At 50.5% G+C, this 13,783-nt stretch overlaps 1 protein-coding gene across 19 annotated transcripts in view; it reads left to right on the forward strand.

Annotated features, from left to right (window-relative positions):
* The window catches only part of MAPT (microtubule associated protein tau), a 134,471-nt gene that overhangs the window by 72,347 nt on the left and 48,341 nt on the right, over nt 1-13,783 (forward strand). For 13 of the 19 annotated variants that reach the window (XM_010389014.2, XM_030923024.1, XM_010389015.2 and 10 more), the window contains exons 3-5: nt 4,502-4,588; nt 7,039-7,125; nt 11,068-11,133. In XM_010389014.2, the coding sequence (XP_010387316.1) occupies nt 4,502-4,588; nt 7,039-7,125; nt 11,068-11,133 (240 nt within the window). The remainder of the gene's footprint in view (nt 1-4,501; nt 4,589-7,038; nt 7,126-11,067; nt 11,134-13,783) is intronic. The other 6 variants (XM_010389016.2, XM_010389026.2, XM_030923028.1 and 3 more) reach the window with 2 other exon arrangements.

Here is a 13,783-nt window from a genome sequence, read left to right on the forward strand (position 1 = left end):
TGTCTAAGTGGATGCTAAGAGTTGAAATATGGCTGGATACCTGCCCAAGAGAGCTGAAAAGTAGATGAAAGTTGGTTACCTATAAACTAGTGCACCCTAATGAATTAAAAGGTGTTGATGAGTTAACTTGTTATGCCTTCCAGATAAGACATGCAAATGGGGCTTCTTCCTCCTTCACTACTTCCAAGGAATTTAACAAGGAGACCAATGCAAATGATAAGGACTGTAGGGCTCAAGCTGGGAACAGATTGGGGAAAGGAGGACCATCATGCCCATATAGATGCCCCAGAAGTCTGCGTGATGCTGCCTTATCATTTGTCCAAAGCTGCCTTGCGGCAGTTTGCAGGCTCTTACAAGCTCCAGGACCAAGGAGCTATGTTCATGCTGGAAGCTTGTTTAAGATGAGCTGTTCTTTGTGGGATGGGTGCAGCCAGGGCCAGGTGTCCAGGGATGGTGTTTTAACAAAGGGTGTGAGGTGTCTGATCTCACAGTGCACTTGAACTCCACTTGCCTTTTTTTCATCTTCTCATTCTGTTTCATGCACAGAACCAGCCCCATCCTGAAACTGACTCTAAATTATTCCCGCTCCAGGTGGAGTGCCTTTCTCAGAGTTCAACAGAGCCTTCTTGTCGCCCAAGGGACAACTCCACTGAATGCCCAAGCCTAACAAGTAAAAACCAAACTCTGTGCTCCCCCATCCTGGGCCATTACTGGTTTCTCTACTGCTGTTGGTTGTGCCACCATCAACTTGTCCATCATGACCCTGGCCAGTTCCTCCCACAACCCTCCACAGCACCCAGGGACCTCACCTCCATTCCATCCAACACAGACCTCCTCACCACAAACCTTGGTTTTGCAACAGCAGCCCTGAGACCTTTACACCCTCTTCCCTTCATCCTGTCTCCCACCAAGGCCCCAGAGCCATTCCTTAAAGCAGGGCTCCAAAAACTATGACCCACAGGCCAATTCTGGTACCCAACCTGTTTTGCACAGCCAGTGAACTGACAATGATCTTTTCATATAGCCAGAAAAAAAAAAAAACCCATTCTGAGTATGTGACTTCCATGTTCAAGATGTCTCATGTTCAGAAAGGCCCCTGGAAAAGGAGGAAGGGTATGAGCTGGGCACAAAGGGAGACCCTCTCAGCTGAGCTCCTCCCATCCAGACATTTTCCTGGACTTCCTATCCAATGACTTCCCTTAGTTTCTTATCAGCCACCCCTGCCTGCCCAGGAAGCTGGCAGATGTGGCCTTTTAACTGGGCACAGCTCTTTTCTATATCATATCAGGGCTCTGTTCCCAAGGAAGGTAGAGAATGGACACCAGGTGGACCCTCAGCAGTCTGTGCCACAGAGGGAGTGTTTGCAGTTTCCAGACTAAAAGTCCCCATGTGCTTGATGGGATCTGTAACTACAACGTGATGCTTGACTTTTCCTCATATAACCAGAGCCACTTTGTCCATCTGGTGCAATGGTCAGCTACCTGCTAGGGGCCCTCCAGGATTCCCAGTCGATTCCATATCTGCATCACCACCATCGGCACTAAATAAAATACTCAAGTTCCTGCTGGTGAGCGTGAGCAGTGCTACATTGGGCCCTTCAACCAAGGTGACAAGGACTGAAAATAATCACTGCCACTTATTGGGGGTTTCTCATCTGCCAGGCATGGTACAAAGTGCTTTAAATAAGCATTCAACAGTTTCATGCTGACAGAAGCCCTGTGAGCCAGTGGAGCTACTCCCATGCCCATTATACAAGGGAGAAAACTGAGGCAGAGGGAGGTTAGGTAATTTGGTCAGCATCACACAACCGATAGGTGGTGGAGCCAGGATTTGGGCCCCATCTGCCTCTCTAGAGGCTCTGATCTATCCAGAGTTGAGTCTAAGCCATGAATAGGGCAATTAGACAGCAGAGGAAACCCATTCAGCCACCATGTGCATGAAGAGTGAGGAATTTCTGTCATACAGAGGGGAGTGAATTCACTGAGCTGAGAGCTGAGGAACCACTGATCTGATGGCTGAGACACCACTGGGAAGACTGGAGAGGCTTTTCTGGGCATGCATTGCCAGGCACAGGAGAAGCTGAGGGAAGATGACTAAGAGGTACTGGCAAAGAACTCAGAAATTCTGATGGAAGCTTTACATGCTACCATCACATCCATCCATCTATCCACCCATCCATCCACCCATATCTTCCTCCATCCACCCAATCATACATACATCCAGTCATCTATACACCACCCATCCATCCATCCATCCATCCATCCATCCATCCATCCATCCATTCCTTCATCCATCCTATCATCCATCCAATTATACGTACATCCAATCATATATCTGTACATCATCCATTCTTCCCTCTATTCATCCATCCATCCATCCCTTCCTTCATCCTTCCTATCATCCATCCAATCATACATATATCCAGTCATACATCTGTACATCACTGGCTCCATCTATCCATTTATCCATCCATCCTTTCTTCCATCCATCAGTCATCCATCATACATACATCCAACCATACATCTGTACATCATTCATTCTTCCATCGATTCATCCAATTATCCATCCATTCCTTCCTGTATCCATCCCATTATCCATTTGATCATACATACGTCATCTATACATCATCCATTCATCCATCCATCCATTCATCCATCCATCCACCCATATCTTCATCCAATCAGTCATACATACATCCAATCATCTACACATCACCCATCCATCCATCCACCCATCCATCCATCCATCCATCCACCCATCCATCCATCCATCCAATCATCCAATCATATATCCAATTACACATCCATCCAATTATACATTCATACATGCATCTAGTCGTTCAATTATACATACACACATCCATATAATTATACATCCAATCATACCTCTATCCAATTATACATTCATACATCCAACTAATAAATTATTAATTCATATATCCATCCTTATAATTATACATCCATCTAATCATTCAGTAATTCACCCATCCATCCAGTCATCTATCCAATAATACATTCATCCAATCATCCATCCATCCATCCACCCATTCATCCATCCACCCATTCATCCATCCATCCATCCACCCACCCATCATGGTTTGAGCCATGATTTACTACAATGGTCCCCTGTGGACAACCCAGGTGGGACTGAATTGAAGGGAAGCCCAGGGCTGCCCCCATAAACATTTGGCTCCTTTACATCAATGAGAACTAGATCCACATGTATAAATCCTCATGATTTGAAGGTGCTTTTACCAACATTCACTCATGGGATTCTCCCAGCAACTCTAGGAGGAGGCAGGTAGAGTTGAGGTCATCTCACCCATTTTACAAATGAGGAAACAGAGGCCCTGAGAGGCAGGTCCAAGTCCACCTGACCAGAAAGAAGTGGAACTGGGACTTGAACCCAGCCATCTTGCCCCTTGGTCCTGTGCTTTCTAGCCTATAACTCCCGCTTCCTGGTAGGGCACCTCCAGGAGGACCCTATCGGCTGGCCCTGGGCCTGCCCTGGAGTCTTTTGCTCTGTGTGGCCATCCTTCCTCCCTCAGGAGAGTGTGTACTCCCAGAACACAGGCTGTATCTTCTGAGCGTTTTGTCCCTTCCCAGTACCTAGCACTCAGCTCTGTATACATCAGGCTCTCAAGAAGTCTCAACCTTCCAGAGGGTAAGGTCTTGACCTGCTCAGCCCCGGATACTGCAGGATGCATTGATAAGCCCATAAAATAACCAGGGCAGATTGACTCCCAGTGGCCAAAGTACCACAGGGAAGGGACAATTCAGTCCTTCTAGGAGGAGGAGGTAGTTTTCTCATTTCTATTAAGCCAACAAAAGCTGCCTTACTAAGGACATTATTGGTGGAGGGTGTGGTTGTCAACCACTGTGATCATTTGGGCCTCTCTTGCCCAAGCTTCCCATTCTGAAAGGACAGCTTTCTTGTAGGTACCCATGGCTGCCATTTCAAATGTAACTCACAGCTTGTCCATCAGTCCTTGGAGATCTTTCTATGGACGCTTGATGGCATCCAAACACCACCCAATGTCCACTTAGAAGTAAGCACCGCGTCTGCCCTGAGCTGACTCCTTTTCCAAGGAAGGGGTTGGATCTCTGAGTGTTTTCCTAGGTGTCTACTTGTTAATTAATAGCAATGAACAAAGCAGAAGGTTCATGCGTAGCTGGGCTTTCTGGTATTTGCTGCCCGTTGACCAACCTTTGCCTCAGGTGGCACCACTAGCTGGTTAAGAAGCACTTTCTCCTGTCACCCAGGAGCAAACGCACATCACCTGTGTCCTCGTCTGATGGCCCTGGTGTGGGGCACAGTCGTGTTGGCAGGGAGGGAGGTGGGGTTGGTCCCCTTTGTGGGTTTGTCACAAGGCAGTGTTCCAGCTGTTTCCATGGGGAGCAATTTTCAGCTCCACAAGACACTGCTCCCCAGTTCCTCCTGAGATCAAAAGGGGGCACTGGGGAGAGGCCGCCATTCTGAGGCCTCACCATGTGTGTTCCAGAATCTCCCCTGCAGACCCCCGCTGAGGACGGATCTGAGGAACTGGGCTCTGAAACCTCTGATGCTAAGAGCACTCCAACGGCGGAAGGTGGGCCCCCCTTTAGACGCCCCCTCCATGCCTCCAGCCTGCGCTTAGCCGTGCTTTGAGCCTCCCTCCTGGCTGCGTCTGCTGCTCCCCCTGGCTGAGAAATGTGCTCACTCATTCGGTGCTTTGCAGGACAGTGTGGCGGGAGCTGAGCCCTGCTTCGATGCCTTGCTTGCTGGTGCTGAGCGTGGGCACCTTCATCCCATGTGTGCTCTGGAGGCAGCCACCCTTGGAGAGTCCCGCGCACAGCTCCACAAAGCCCCGCTCCATACAACTGTCCTCCCATACACCTTTCAAAAGCCCCCTCTTCTCTCTTTCTTTAGGGGCCAGCAGGTCCTCAGAGCAGCCCTGAGGGAAGGGGCAGGTCAGTGCACATTTGATCGTGGTTTAGTATCCTTCATTTTGGGGGCTCTGGGTGTGGCCTGGGCCTCTGGACTTTGGCCACGGTGTTTGTTCTGGCCCTTCTCACCTGTCCTTTCCAGACACTCAGCATCTAGGTTATTAGGACTCACATACTTCCTGACGTGCTCCTCAGTCCTGATTTTGACCATCTTCTCTTGCTTCCCATCTGTGTCAGTCAAGACTGCATTTGGCTGTAAGAAACATAAACCCCAACTAACTGTGGCATTTACATGAAGAGGTTTACTTTTCTCACATAATCAGATGCCTGAACTTGGCCAGCACCTCAAGGGTCACTGATGCTCTCCCGTCTTTATTTTCTGTCATCTTTAGTGGTTGGATTGTTGCCTTATGGTTACAAAGTGGTTGCTGCACTTCCAGGCATCATATCTGCCTTTGAAGCAGGAACGAGTTGCAAAGCAAAGTGGCCAAAAGGGCCCTGAAACTTAATATGTCCCCTTGGGAAAGCAGGAGTTTTCTTGCAAGTGGCAGTCTTCCACTTATGTCTCATCAGCCAGAGCTGGGTCTTACGGCCACCCCTTGCTGCAGGCAAGGCTGGGACATTGAGCATTTTGCCTTCCAGCCTCTTTAGCAGAATAAATCAAGGGAGAAGAACGTTAATAATGGCTTTCAAGTGACTAGTTGGCAGTATCTGCCCGTCTATCTCTCCATCCTCCCCTTGGAGGTTCAAGGACAGCTTTCTTGTAGGTTTCTCAGCACTTCTTCAGGCTCTGCCCATTCATTTGGATCTTGTGTCTTGGGGTGAAAAACTGGCCCAAGTGTCTCTGCAAGCATCTACCTTTGGATGAATTTGGAAAGTGGCTGTCAAGTGCCCGCCCCTTGCTTGGTACAATGCTGCATCTTTAGAGGATGCAGCAGGTGTGGGCCTTGCTGCTGAGGTTCTTAGCCTCATGAGAATATCCAGGTCAGATTCTCCTGGCTCCTTCTTAGAGCCAGTGATGCAAGACACTTCCTGCCCATCTTGTTGGGATGGTTTTGCAAGTTGCCTGCCATCCTGAGAAAGTCTACAAAACGATGCCAGACCTCATGCCAGCTTCCCAAGCCTTGGCTCTCAGTGCTCCCTCAACAGAGTCTGGAAGAATCTCCCAAACAAGTCTCAATGCCCTCTGGACCCTGTGCAGGCGTGAGACTCAAGAGCACTGGCTCCCACCCCTGGTGGAGGGAGCCCTGCTGGGGCTGGGATCTTGCCTGGTTGCTCTGCCTGCACCCAAGACAACCATAATTAAAATGTCCTTCATTGAACTTGGAAAGCGTTCAAAGCTGACAACTCCTTACGTGTACCTAGAGTGGCCTGGGAGTGTGCCAGGACATTGCTTGAGAGAAACACTGATTTGGAAGCATTTACCTTGATGAGAGACTGACAGCAGCTCCTGGTAGCCGAGCTTTCCCTCCTGCCTCTGCTGTGAAGGTGGACCCATGCGACAGTCAAATGCCTGACTTTGGACAGGACCGGACCTATTTATTGCCATGCAAGAGACTGCATTTTTGAATTATGGGTCATGGGCTTGGAGACGGGTTAGACCTGGGAGAAGTCTTGGAAGTCACCTAGAGAAGACACTGCCATTTTGCAGATGAGGAAACTGTCCAGTCAAAATGGACCAAGGATTTGCCCAAAGTCTCACAGCAAAACCATAGGCCCTGCCCTAAGCCCCCCAGTCCCTGTGCTGTCTCAGTCGTAATTCTCGCCTTGAGGATCAAATAGTTATGAGCAATCATCTGGTTTTCAGTATTCTTTTAAAATGCCTGGGGCCATGCCCAGCAGTCCCTTTCACTGGGGTTTAGACAGGGCTGCCGGGCTTTCCTGGTGGATGAGCTGGGCAGTTCATGAGCCAGTACCACTTAGCAGCATGTCAGTGTGCTTCCTGGGGAGCTGGCAGCAGGGGCTTCAGGCCCTGCTTCAGGGCTGCTTTCCTGCATATGGCTGATCCCCTCCTCACTCCTCCTCCCTGCATTGCTCCTGCACAAGAAGCAAAGGTGAGGGGCTGGGCGTGGCTCATCCTAGCTCCTCTAAGGTGGTTCTCGGTGGTTTCCAGATGTGACAGCGCCCTTAGTGGATGAGAGAGCTCCCGGCGAGCAGGATGCCGCCCAGCTCCACATGGAGATCCCAGAAGGAACCACAGGTGAGGGTGAGCCGCAGAGACCCCCAGGCAGTCAAGGCCCTGCCCGGTGCCCCAGCTGACCTGCGACAGAAGTGAGGGCACTTTGTGTGTTTATCCTCCTGTGGGGCAGGAACATGGGTGGATTCTGGCTCCTGGGAATCTTGGGTTGTGAGTAGCTTGATGTCTTGGTGCCTGGTTACCTCCCTGGCTGCCTGCCAGCCTCTCAGAGTATTTAGGGCCTTCGGGACTTCTTCTAGACGCTCCTCATCTTGCCTCAGTCAGCGCATCAGTCCCAGGGAGTTCTCTGCAGGATTTTCTGGGGCAGGTGGTGGCAGACCCGTGCCTTCTTGACACCTGAGGTCAGTCCGCCCTCCTGCTCAGACTGTCCGGCACAGGGTCACCTCCCAAGGGGTGGACCCAAAGATCACCTGAGCGCACAGAGGGTGCAGATGACTGGACCACATCTTTTGGTGATCTTAATGAGGTGGTCCCAGAGGAGCTGAGACATGTGATCTAGCATCCAGTTCTGGGACTCTGTCTCCTTTTCAAACATATTCGTGTAGAACAGGCATGACGAGAATGCCTTGTCAACACGGGTGATGGGGAATTGATTGGACAGGGCGCTGGGCTCAAGGCTGCAGTCACCCAAGAGTGGCTCAGCCCACCAGGCCCTAGGAAACGCCCGCACAGGCTGGAGCTCCTGGCATCATTTCCTTCATGTCTTCTTCACTGCACTTACATAAAGATGCCAGCTGTTGGTTTGATGATTTGGAGGGTGCCCAGTTGCCCAACAAGAAATGCAGAAGAGGCCTAGACAGGACTTCATCAGCAATGGAGAGCAGGGAAGATGTGTCCAGAAAAGAGTTTCCTTTCCTTCCTAAAGATGGTGCTCCCTGCAGCTACTGGGGAAGCCTGCAGCGTTCTCTAGGGCTCTGTGTGTTGAGACCAGCCCCACCCCGGCCCCTTCTGAGTGCATTTCTGCTTTGTGACTTGATCCGTGAGGTCCCCTGAGATGGGCAGAGGGGATGGCCTTGAAGCTGGGGCAGAGCCTCATCCTTGAACGTGAAGGACGTTTGAAGACCGTGGCACAATCACGGGATAAGATCATGGGGGAACTTCAGTTTCTCTCCTTCTCTCCCTTCAGTCATTTCACTGGGGGAAATCCCTCCCCTGCCCAGAATGAAAACTCTAGCCAACTCTTGACTTTCCCATCACTCCAAAGTGATTTAAAGTACGTTAGTCTCCACAGTGGCAAAACACAGTGTGCAAATGCTAAATAATTGGAACAGCCAGTCCCATGTGACAGTCAAAGCTTCTAACTCCATCCAAAGTTGCCGCCATTCCCCTCGGGGGCTGGCGGGGAAGGGAGGGGTAGGAGAAACAGGAAGGTTCTTACTGAGTTGGTCCTGGTGTGAGCCATGTCACACTCCCTGCAGAGGTTTCAAGGAGATTCTTTTTCTCTCGCTCTCCATGGGGACCTTATTTGAATTCTTCTAGACTCTTCCCCCAGCCTGCCATCTCCAGCTATCCTCCCCTGAAGAGCCCTTCCTCTGCACTGGATTCTGGTGGCCATGTCATCTCCTCAGCCCTGTGGGATTCTGAAGATCTGGCTGCAGCCTCACCTCTGAGGTCCTGCTGGTTGCCACCTCTTAGACATGATCTGAGGCTCCCATGCACTGTCTGACCTGTGCCCACATGGGGCCCACGGGAAACACGCTGGCAAGCAAACTGTGGGTGTGCGGACAGTTCTCAGGACTGTAGCATCTGTCCTTTGCTCTGCCCCCAAAGCAAGGCCAGCCCATCTTCCATCTGAGAATGGGCAGATTCTCAGTGTTCCTTGGTGGGGCCCTGATCACAGTCTACCAGGTCCCTAACCAGAGGGGACACGCACCACATGTCCTCAACGTATTGAGTTGAAACGTTGTACTGGGACTGTGATGGGGGTGGCCATGTAGCCACTCCCACCACCCCCAAGCCACTCTCTCCAAGGAAATCCTCCTAAAGATCCCTTTACACCCTCCATGTGGTGGGGTGGTTCTAGAGTTGGGTGCATGTGTCTTCAGCTACTGACAATGCAGACCTTAGTTGGCACCTCACTCTGGCCTATCCTGTTTGCTGTTCTTGGCGCTCCAGTGAAACTCCCCATGGGCCATCCAGTCAGGGTGCAGAGTGGCCACCCCCTTGCAGGATCCTGCCTTGCTGGAGAGCACAGGGCCCTCCTGGCTCTTGTAAAACGTGCCCCAGGGTACAGAGAGGCCATTGGTGATGTGAGGCCCAACTTCCACTGTGCCCTCCCTCCCTCCTTGGTGTTTCCAAGCAGCTCCCTTGCTGGGGTCCAGCGGTGGCAAAGACAGTGCAGCCTCCAATTTCTGACTCACGCCAGGCCCGGCTATCGTAGCCCTGCGCTGGTGTGTGACAGCAAGGTGACTCACCCAGTGCCGTGGCAGTGACAGTGTCCGGGGAAGCCTCCACATGCTCTCTGTCTCAAGGACTCTGGCATTTAGTGGGATTTGCTGTCGCTCTGAGCCTTTCTATCATTGCCATCACCTTGTCAGAAACTCAGGCCCAATCTGCATTCAGAGCTGTGCCCAGGCAGTTGAGCCAACACTCACTCAGTGATGTTGTCGCATGACAAGCCACTGTCACCACTGGGCCTCGTGGGCAGCGCAGTGTCGGCTAGATGGACCCGGAGGGTGTCTGTGTCATGCTAGTGCTAGCGATGGGAGCCCCCTGAGCCTATTGCCTGCCCTCCCATCCCCTTAGCAGCTGCCTGGGGACAGCCAATGGCCTGGGTGTTTCTGAGGCTACCACATGGCTGCCAGGAACCTCGAGAACCTTTCTCTCCCTTGCCTACAGTCTTCACACAGGCCTGTGCTGGCCAGTGGTGGGGATCCAGCATTCCTGTCTTAGGTGCAGAGAGTGACTGACTCATTGCAGGCCTGGGAGATAAGACTGGTGGCCCGGCCAGCAACATGTATGCATTTCTCAGAGGCAGTGACCTCTATCACTGCCCTCAGGAAATGCTGGTGATTCTGGTGGCCTGAGGTCAATGCATGTCAACGTGGCCAACTTGCCTTATAAACTCTTCTTCTGGACAATTGCATGCATTGTCCTGTAACAGTGTCCTGTTGTTTATGATGCAGAAATGGGTATTTTTAAAGCACATTGATTTTGGTACTGTTGATGTGGTCAGGAACTTTCTCAGTCTTTCTTGTTTGGGGTGAGCTGTGGCTTCCTAAACAGGAACCCAAGATACCCCCAAAAGCTGCTCAGTAGCACTGCCAGCCTCCCTCTTACCAAGTAGCACCCATTCAGGGCATTCTGTCAAAGGCATTTGCCCAGAAGTTGGGAGGAAGGAAACGTAACATTTTGGGGCACCTACCATATGCCAGGCACCAGGCTAAACATGTTCACACAAATTCTCTTACTAACCCTAACCATCCTTCTACAAGACAAACTAGTATCTTCATCTTGGGGTTCTAGATGAGGAAATGGAGGCCCAGAGAGGTTGAATGAATGCTGGTGCCTGGATACGAACTCCGTCTGCCTGACTCCACAACCCAGGCAAAATCTTTCCTTGAACTTTCCGGCAGCCACTGCTTAGACACAGCCTCCACGACCATGGCCCAGCAGCAAACTGCTTCTCTGACGTCACTCAGCCTGTGTGTCCTTGTGGAGTGAGGCATTCAGGACCCTGGGCCCAAAGTGAAGAAAGTCTTTCCTACTAGGTCATAGCCACACTTGCATGTGGGTGCTGTGCATTTTATTTAGTGAACTTTTACCACCAGCATCCTCAGCAATGACATTTGCAGAGAAGCCAGAGCTGAGGCACCTTAGTATTCTTGGGACGTGACTTTCCTGAATGTTTTAGGGAAAATATCAGAAGACACAGAGAGCTTGGTTTCTAGCAAACAATAACTGTTTTTGCTTTTACCCCCCTTCATTTGCTGACACATACACCAGCTGAAGAAGCAGGCATTGGAGACACCCCCAGCCTGGAAGACGAAGCTGCTGGTCACGTGACCCAAGGTCAGTGAACTGGAATTGCCTGCCATGACTTTGGGGTTGGGAGGAGGGACATGGGGTGGGCTCTGCCCTGAAAAGATCATTTGGACCCGAGCCCTAATTCACAAATCCAGGAGATTATAGGGAGTTGGTTCTTATCAAAGGTTGGCTACTCAGATATAGAAAGAGCCCTGGTGGTTTTTTTCTAATACCATTTCTGGGCAATTCCTAAGGCGTTTAGAGTTCTGAAAGACGCTAGTCTGGCCTGGGAGCTGAGAATGAATGTCTAACAGGAACTCTAGGCTGGGCACGGTGACTCACACCACTAATCCCAGCACTTTGGGAGACCCAGGTGGGCAGATCACCTGAGGTCAAGCGTTTAAGACCAGCCTGGCCAACATGGTGAAATCCTGTCTCACTACAAATAAAAAAATTAGCCAGGCGTCCATGCTGGCTAACACGGTGAAACCCCGTCTCTACTAAAAATACAAAAAATTAGCCAGGTGTGGCTGCAGGCACCTGTAGTCCCAGCTACTCCGGAGGCTGAGGCAGGAGAATGGCCTGAACCCGGGAGGCGGAGCTTGCAGTGAGCCGAGATCACGCCACTGCACTCCAGCCTGGGCCACAGAGCGAGACTCCATCTAAAAAAAAAAAATTAGCTGGGCATGGTGGTGGGTGCCTGTAATCCCAGCTACTCAGGAGGCTGAGGCAGGACAATCGCTCAAACCCAAGAGGCGGACATTGCAGGGAGCCGAGATCACGCCATTGCACTCCAGCCTGGGCAACAAGAGCGAAACTCTGTCTCAAAAAGAAAAAAGAAACTCAAATATGTGTGACGGGCGATTCTCGCTGCAGGCTGCCCTCTGGCCGATCCAGGAGCAAGGCCTTAACCATGTCACCCCCAAGCGATTGCTTTTAAACTTTCTTCTCTGCAGCCTTCAACCCTTATGATTTTCTTCTCAGGTACCAAACTGCTGTGTTCAAGAAAGACAGCTTTGTGTAACCATTTATCATAAATATCTTAAGAACTTTAAAAATCCTAGAGATTCCTAACTTTAGGAAATGGGAGACCTGTGACACTGATATAATGTGGGCTGGGCTTGTTTTCTGTCATTTGCTAGATAAATGAACTTGAGAACCTACTGTAAAATGTGGAAGCTTCTAGATTGCAAAAGGGCTGGGAAGATGCTGTTCTTTTCTCCCGAGTGATGGGCTCTGTCCAGTGCTCAGAGCTGCCTCTGAGGCCATCTGATCCTAGGAGACTCTGCCTCGCTGAGGGTATTTTGAGGCCTAACTACACATTCCTGCCCCCAGAGAGGTCACAGCCTATAGCAGGCTGACGTTTCTCATCTCACATGGCACAGAAAGGCGCATGTTCATTCTTAGGCTAACAAAGAGCTTCAAAAACTAGAAGCCTGGCTCATGTTTCTTTTAGGTCATGTTTTTCAACTTAGGTAAAACTAGAGGCTTTGATAACGTATGACCTCTAGAAATCATTGCTTTTCATAAATAGAAGTGGATCTGAGTTTTTTCTACCGATTTTTTTTTTTTTTTTTTTTTTTTTTTTTTTTTTTTTTTTTGAGACGGAGTCTCGCTCTGTCGCCCAGGCTGGAGTCTGGAGTGCAGTGGCCGGATCTCAGCTCACTGCAAGCTCCGCCTCCCGGGTTCCCGCCATTCTCCTGCCTCAGCCTCCCGAGTAGCTGGGACTACAGGCGCCCGCCACCGCGCCCGGCTAGTTTTTTGTATTTTTTTAGTAGAGACGGGGTTTCACCGTATTAGCCAGGATGGTCTCGATCTCCTGACCTCGTGATCCGCCCGTCTCGGCCTCCCAAAGTGCTGGGATTACAGGCTTGAGCCACCGCGCCCGGCCTTTTCTACCGATTTTTAGCGCAGGCTATGTCTACATGCCCACGGAACATATTCCATGCAACAGGAAAAGCCCAGGCCACCATCTTTGCTGGGAACTTGACTTTTGCGCTCACTGAATTTTAAGCTTTGTGACAGCAGCCTGGAATCATGGAGGGATAAAGTACCTATTAGTAAGATGGAAAAAGGTGTTTCAGGATGGAGCTACAGTCTTTTGAGAGTAAGCCATGGGAAGGCCTGTATACAATGGGTGGACTTTTCTTCTGTCAGTGTCTAGAGACCAGGCCTCCTGAAGAGGGCATGGGGGCTTAACTTACCTGGACTACTGTGTTTACAGTACTCATTTATCTCGAACTCCTCCTAACCCCTGAGAATTGCTACATTTAATATTTGCTGAGTACTTCCTAGCATCCTAGGGAATCAATAAAACATTCTCCCAACCAGGCTGGGTGCGGTGGCTCATGTCTGTAATCCCAGCACTTTGGGAGGCCAAGGCAGGCAGATCTCTTGAGGCCAGAAGTGTGAGACTAGCCTGGCTGACATGGTGAAATCCCGTCTCTACTAAAAATACAAAAGTTAGCCAGGCATGGTGGTACACACCTGTAATCTCAGCTACATGGGAGGAGTAGGAGGCAGGAGAGTTGCTACTGAGGCAGGAGAATTGCTTGAACCCGGGAGGTGGAGGTTGCTGTGAGCCGAGATCATACCACTGCACTCCAGCCTGGGCGACAGAGTGAGCGAGAGTCTGTCTCAAAAAAAAAAAAAAAAAAAGAACATTCTCCCAACCTGGCTTCTTCCTCCAGGGGTG

This window comes from Rhinopithecus roxellana, chromosome 19, assembly GCF_007565055.1.
Source record: "Rhinopithecus roxellana isolate Shanxi Qingling chromosome 19, ASM756505v1, whole genome shotgun sequence".
Classification (NCBI taxonomy): domain Eukaryota; kingdom Metazoa; phylum Chordata; class Mammalia; order Primates; family Cercopithecidae; genus Rhinopithecus; species Rhinopithecus roxellana.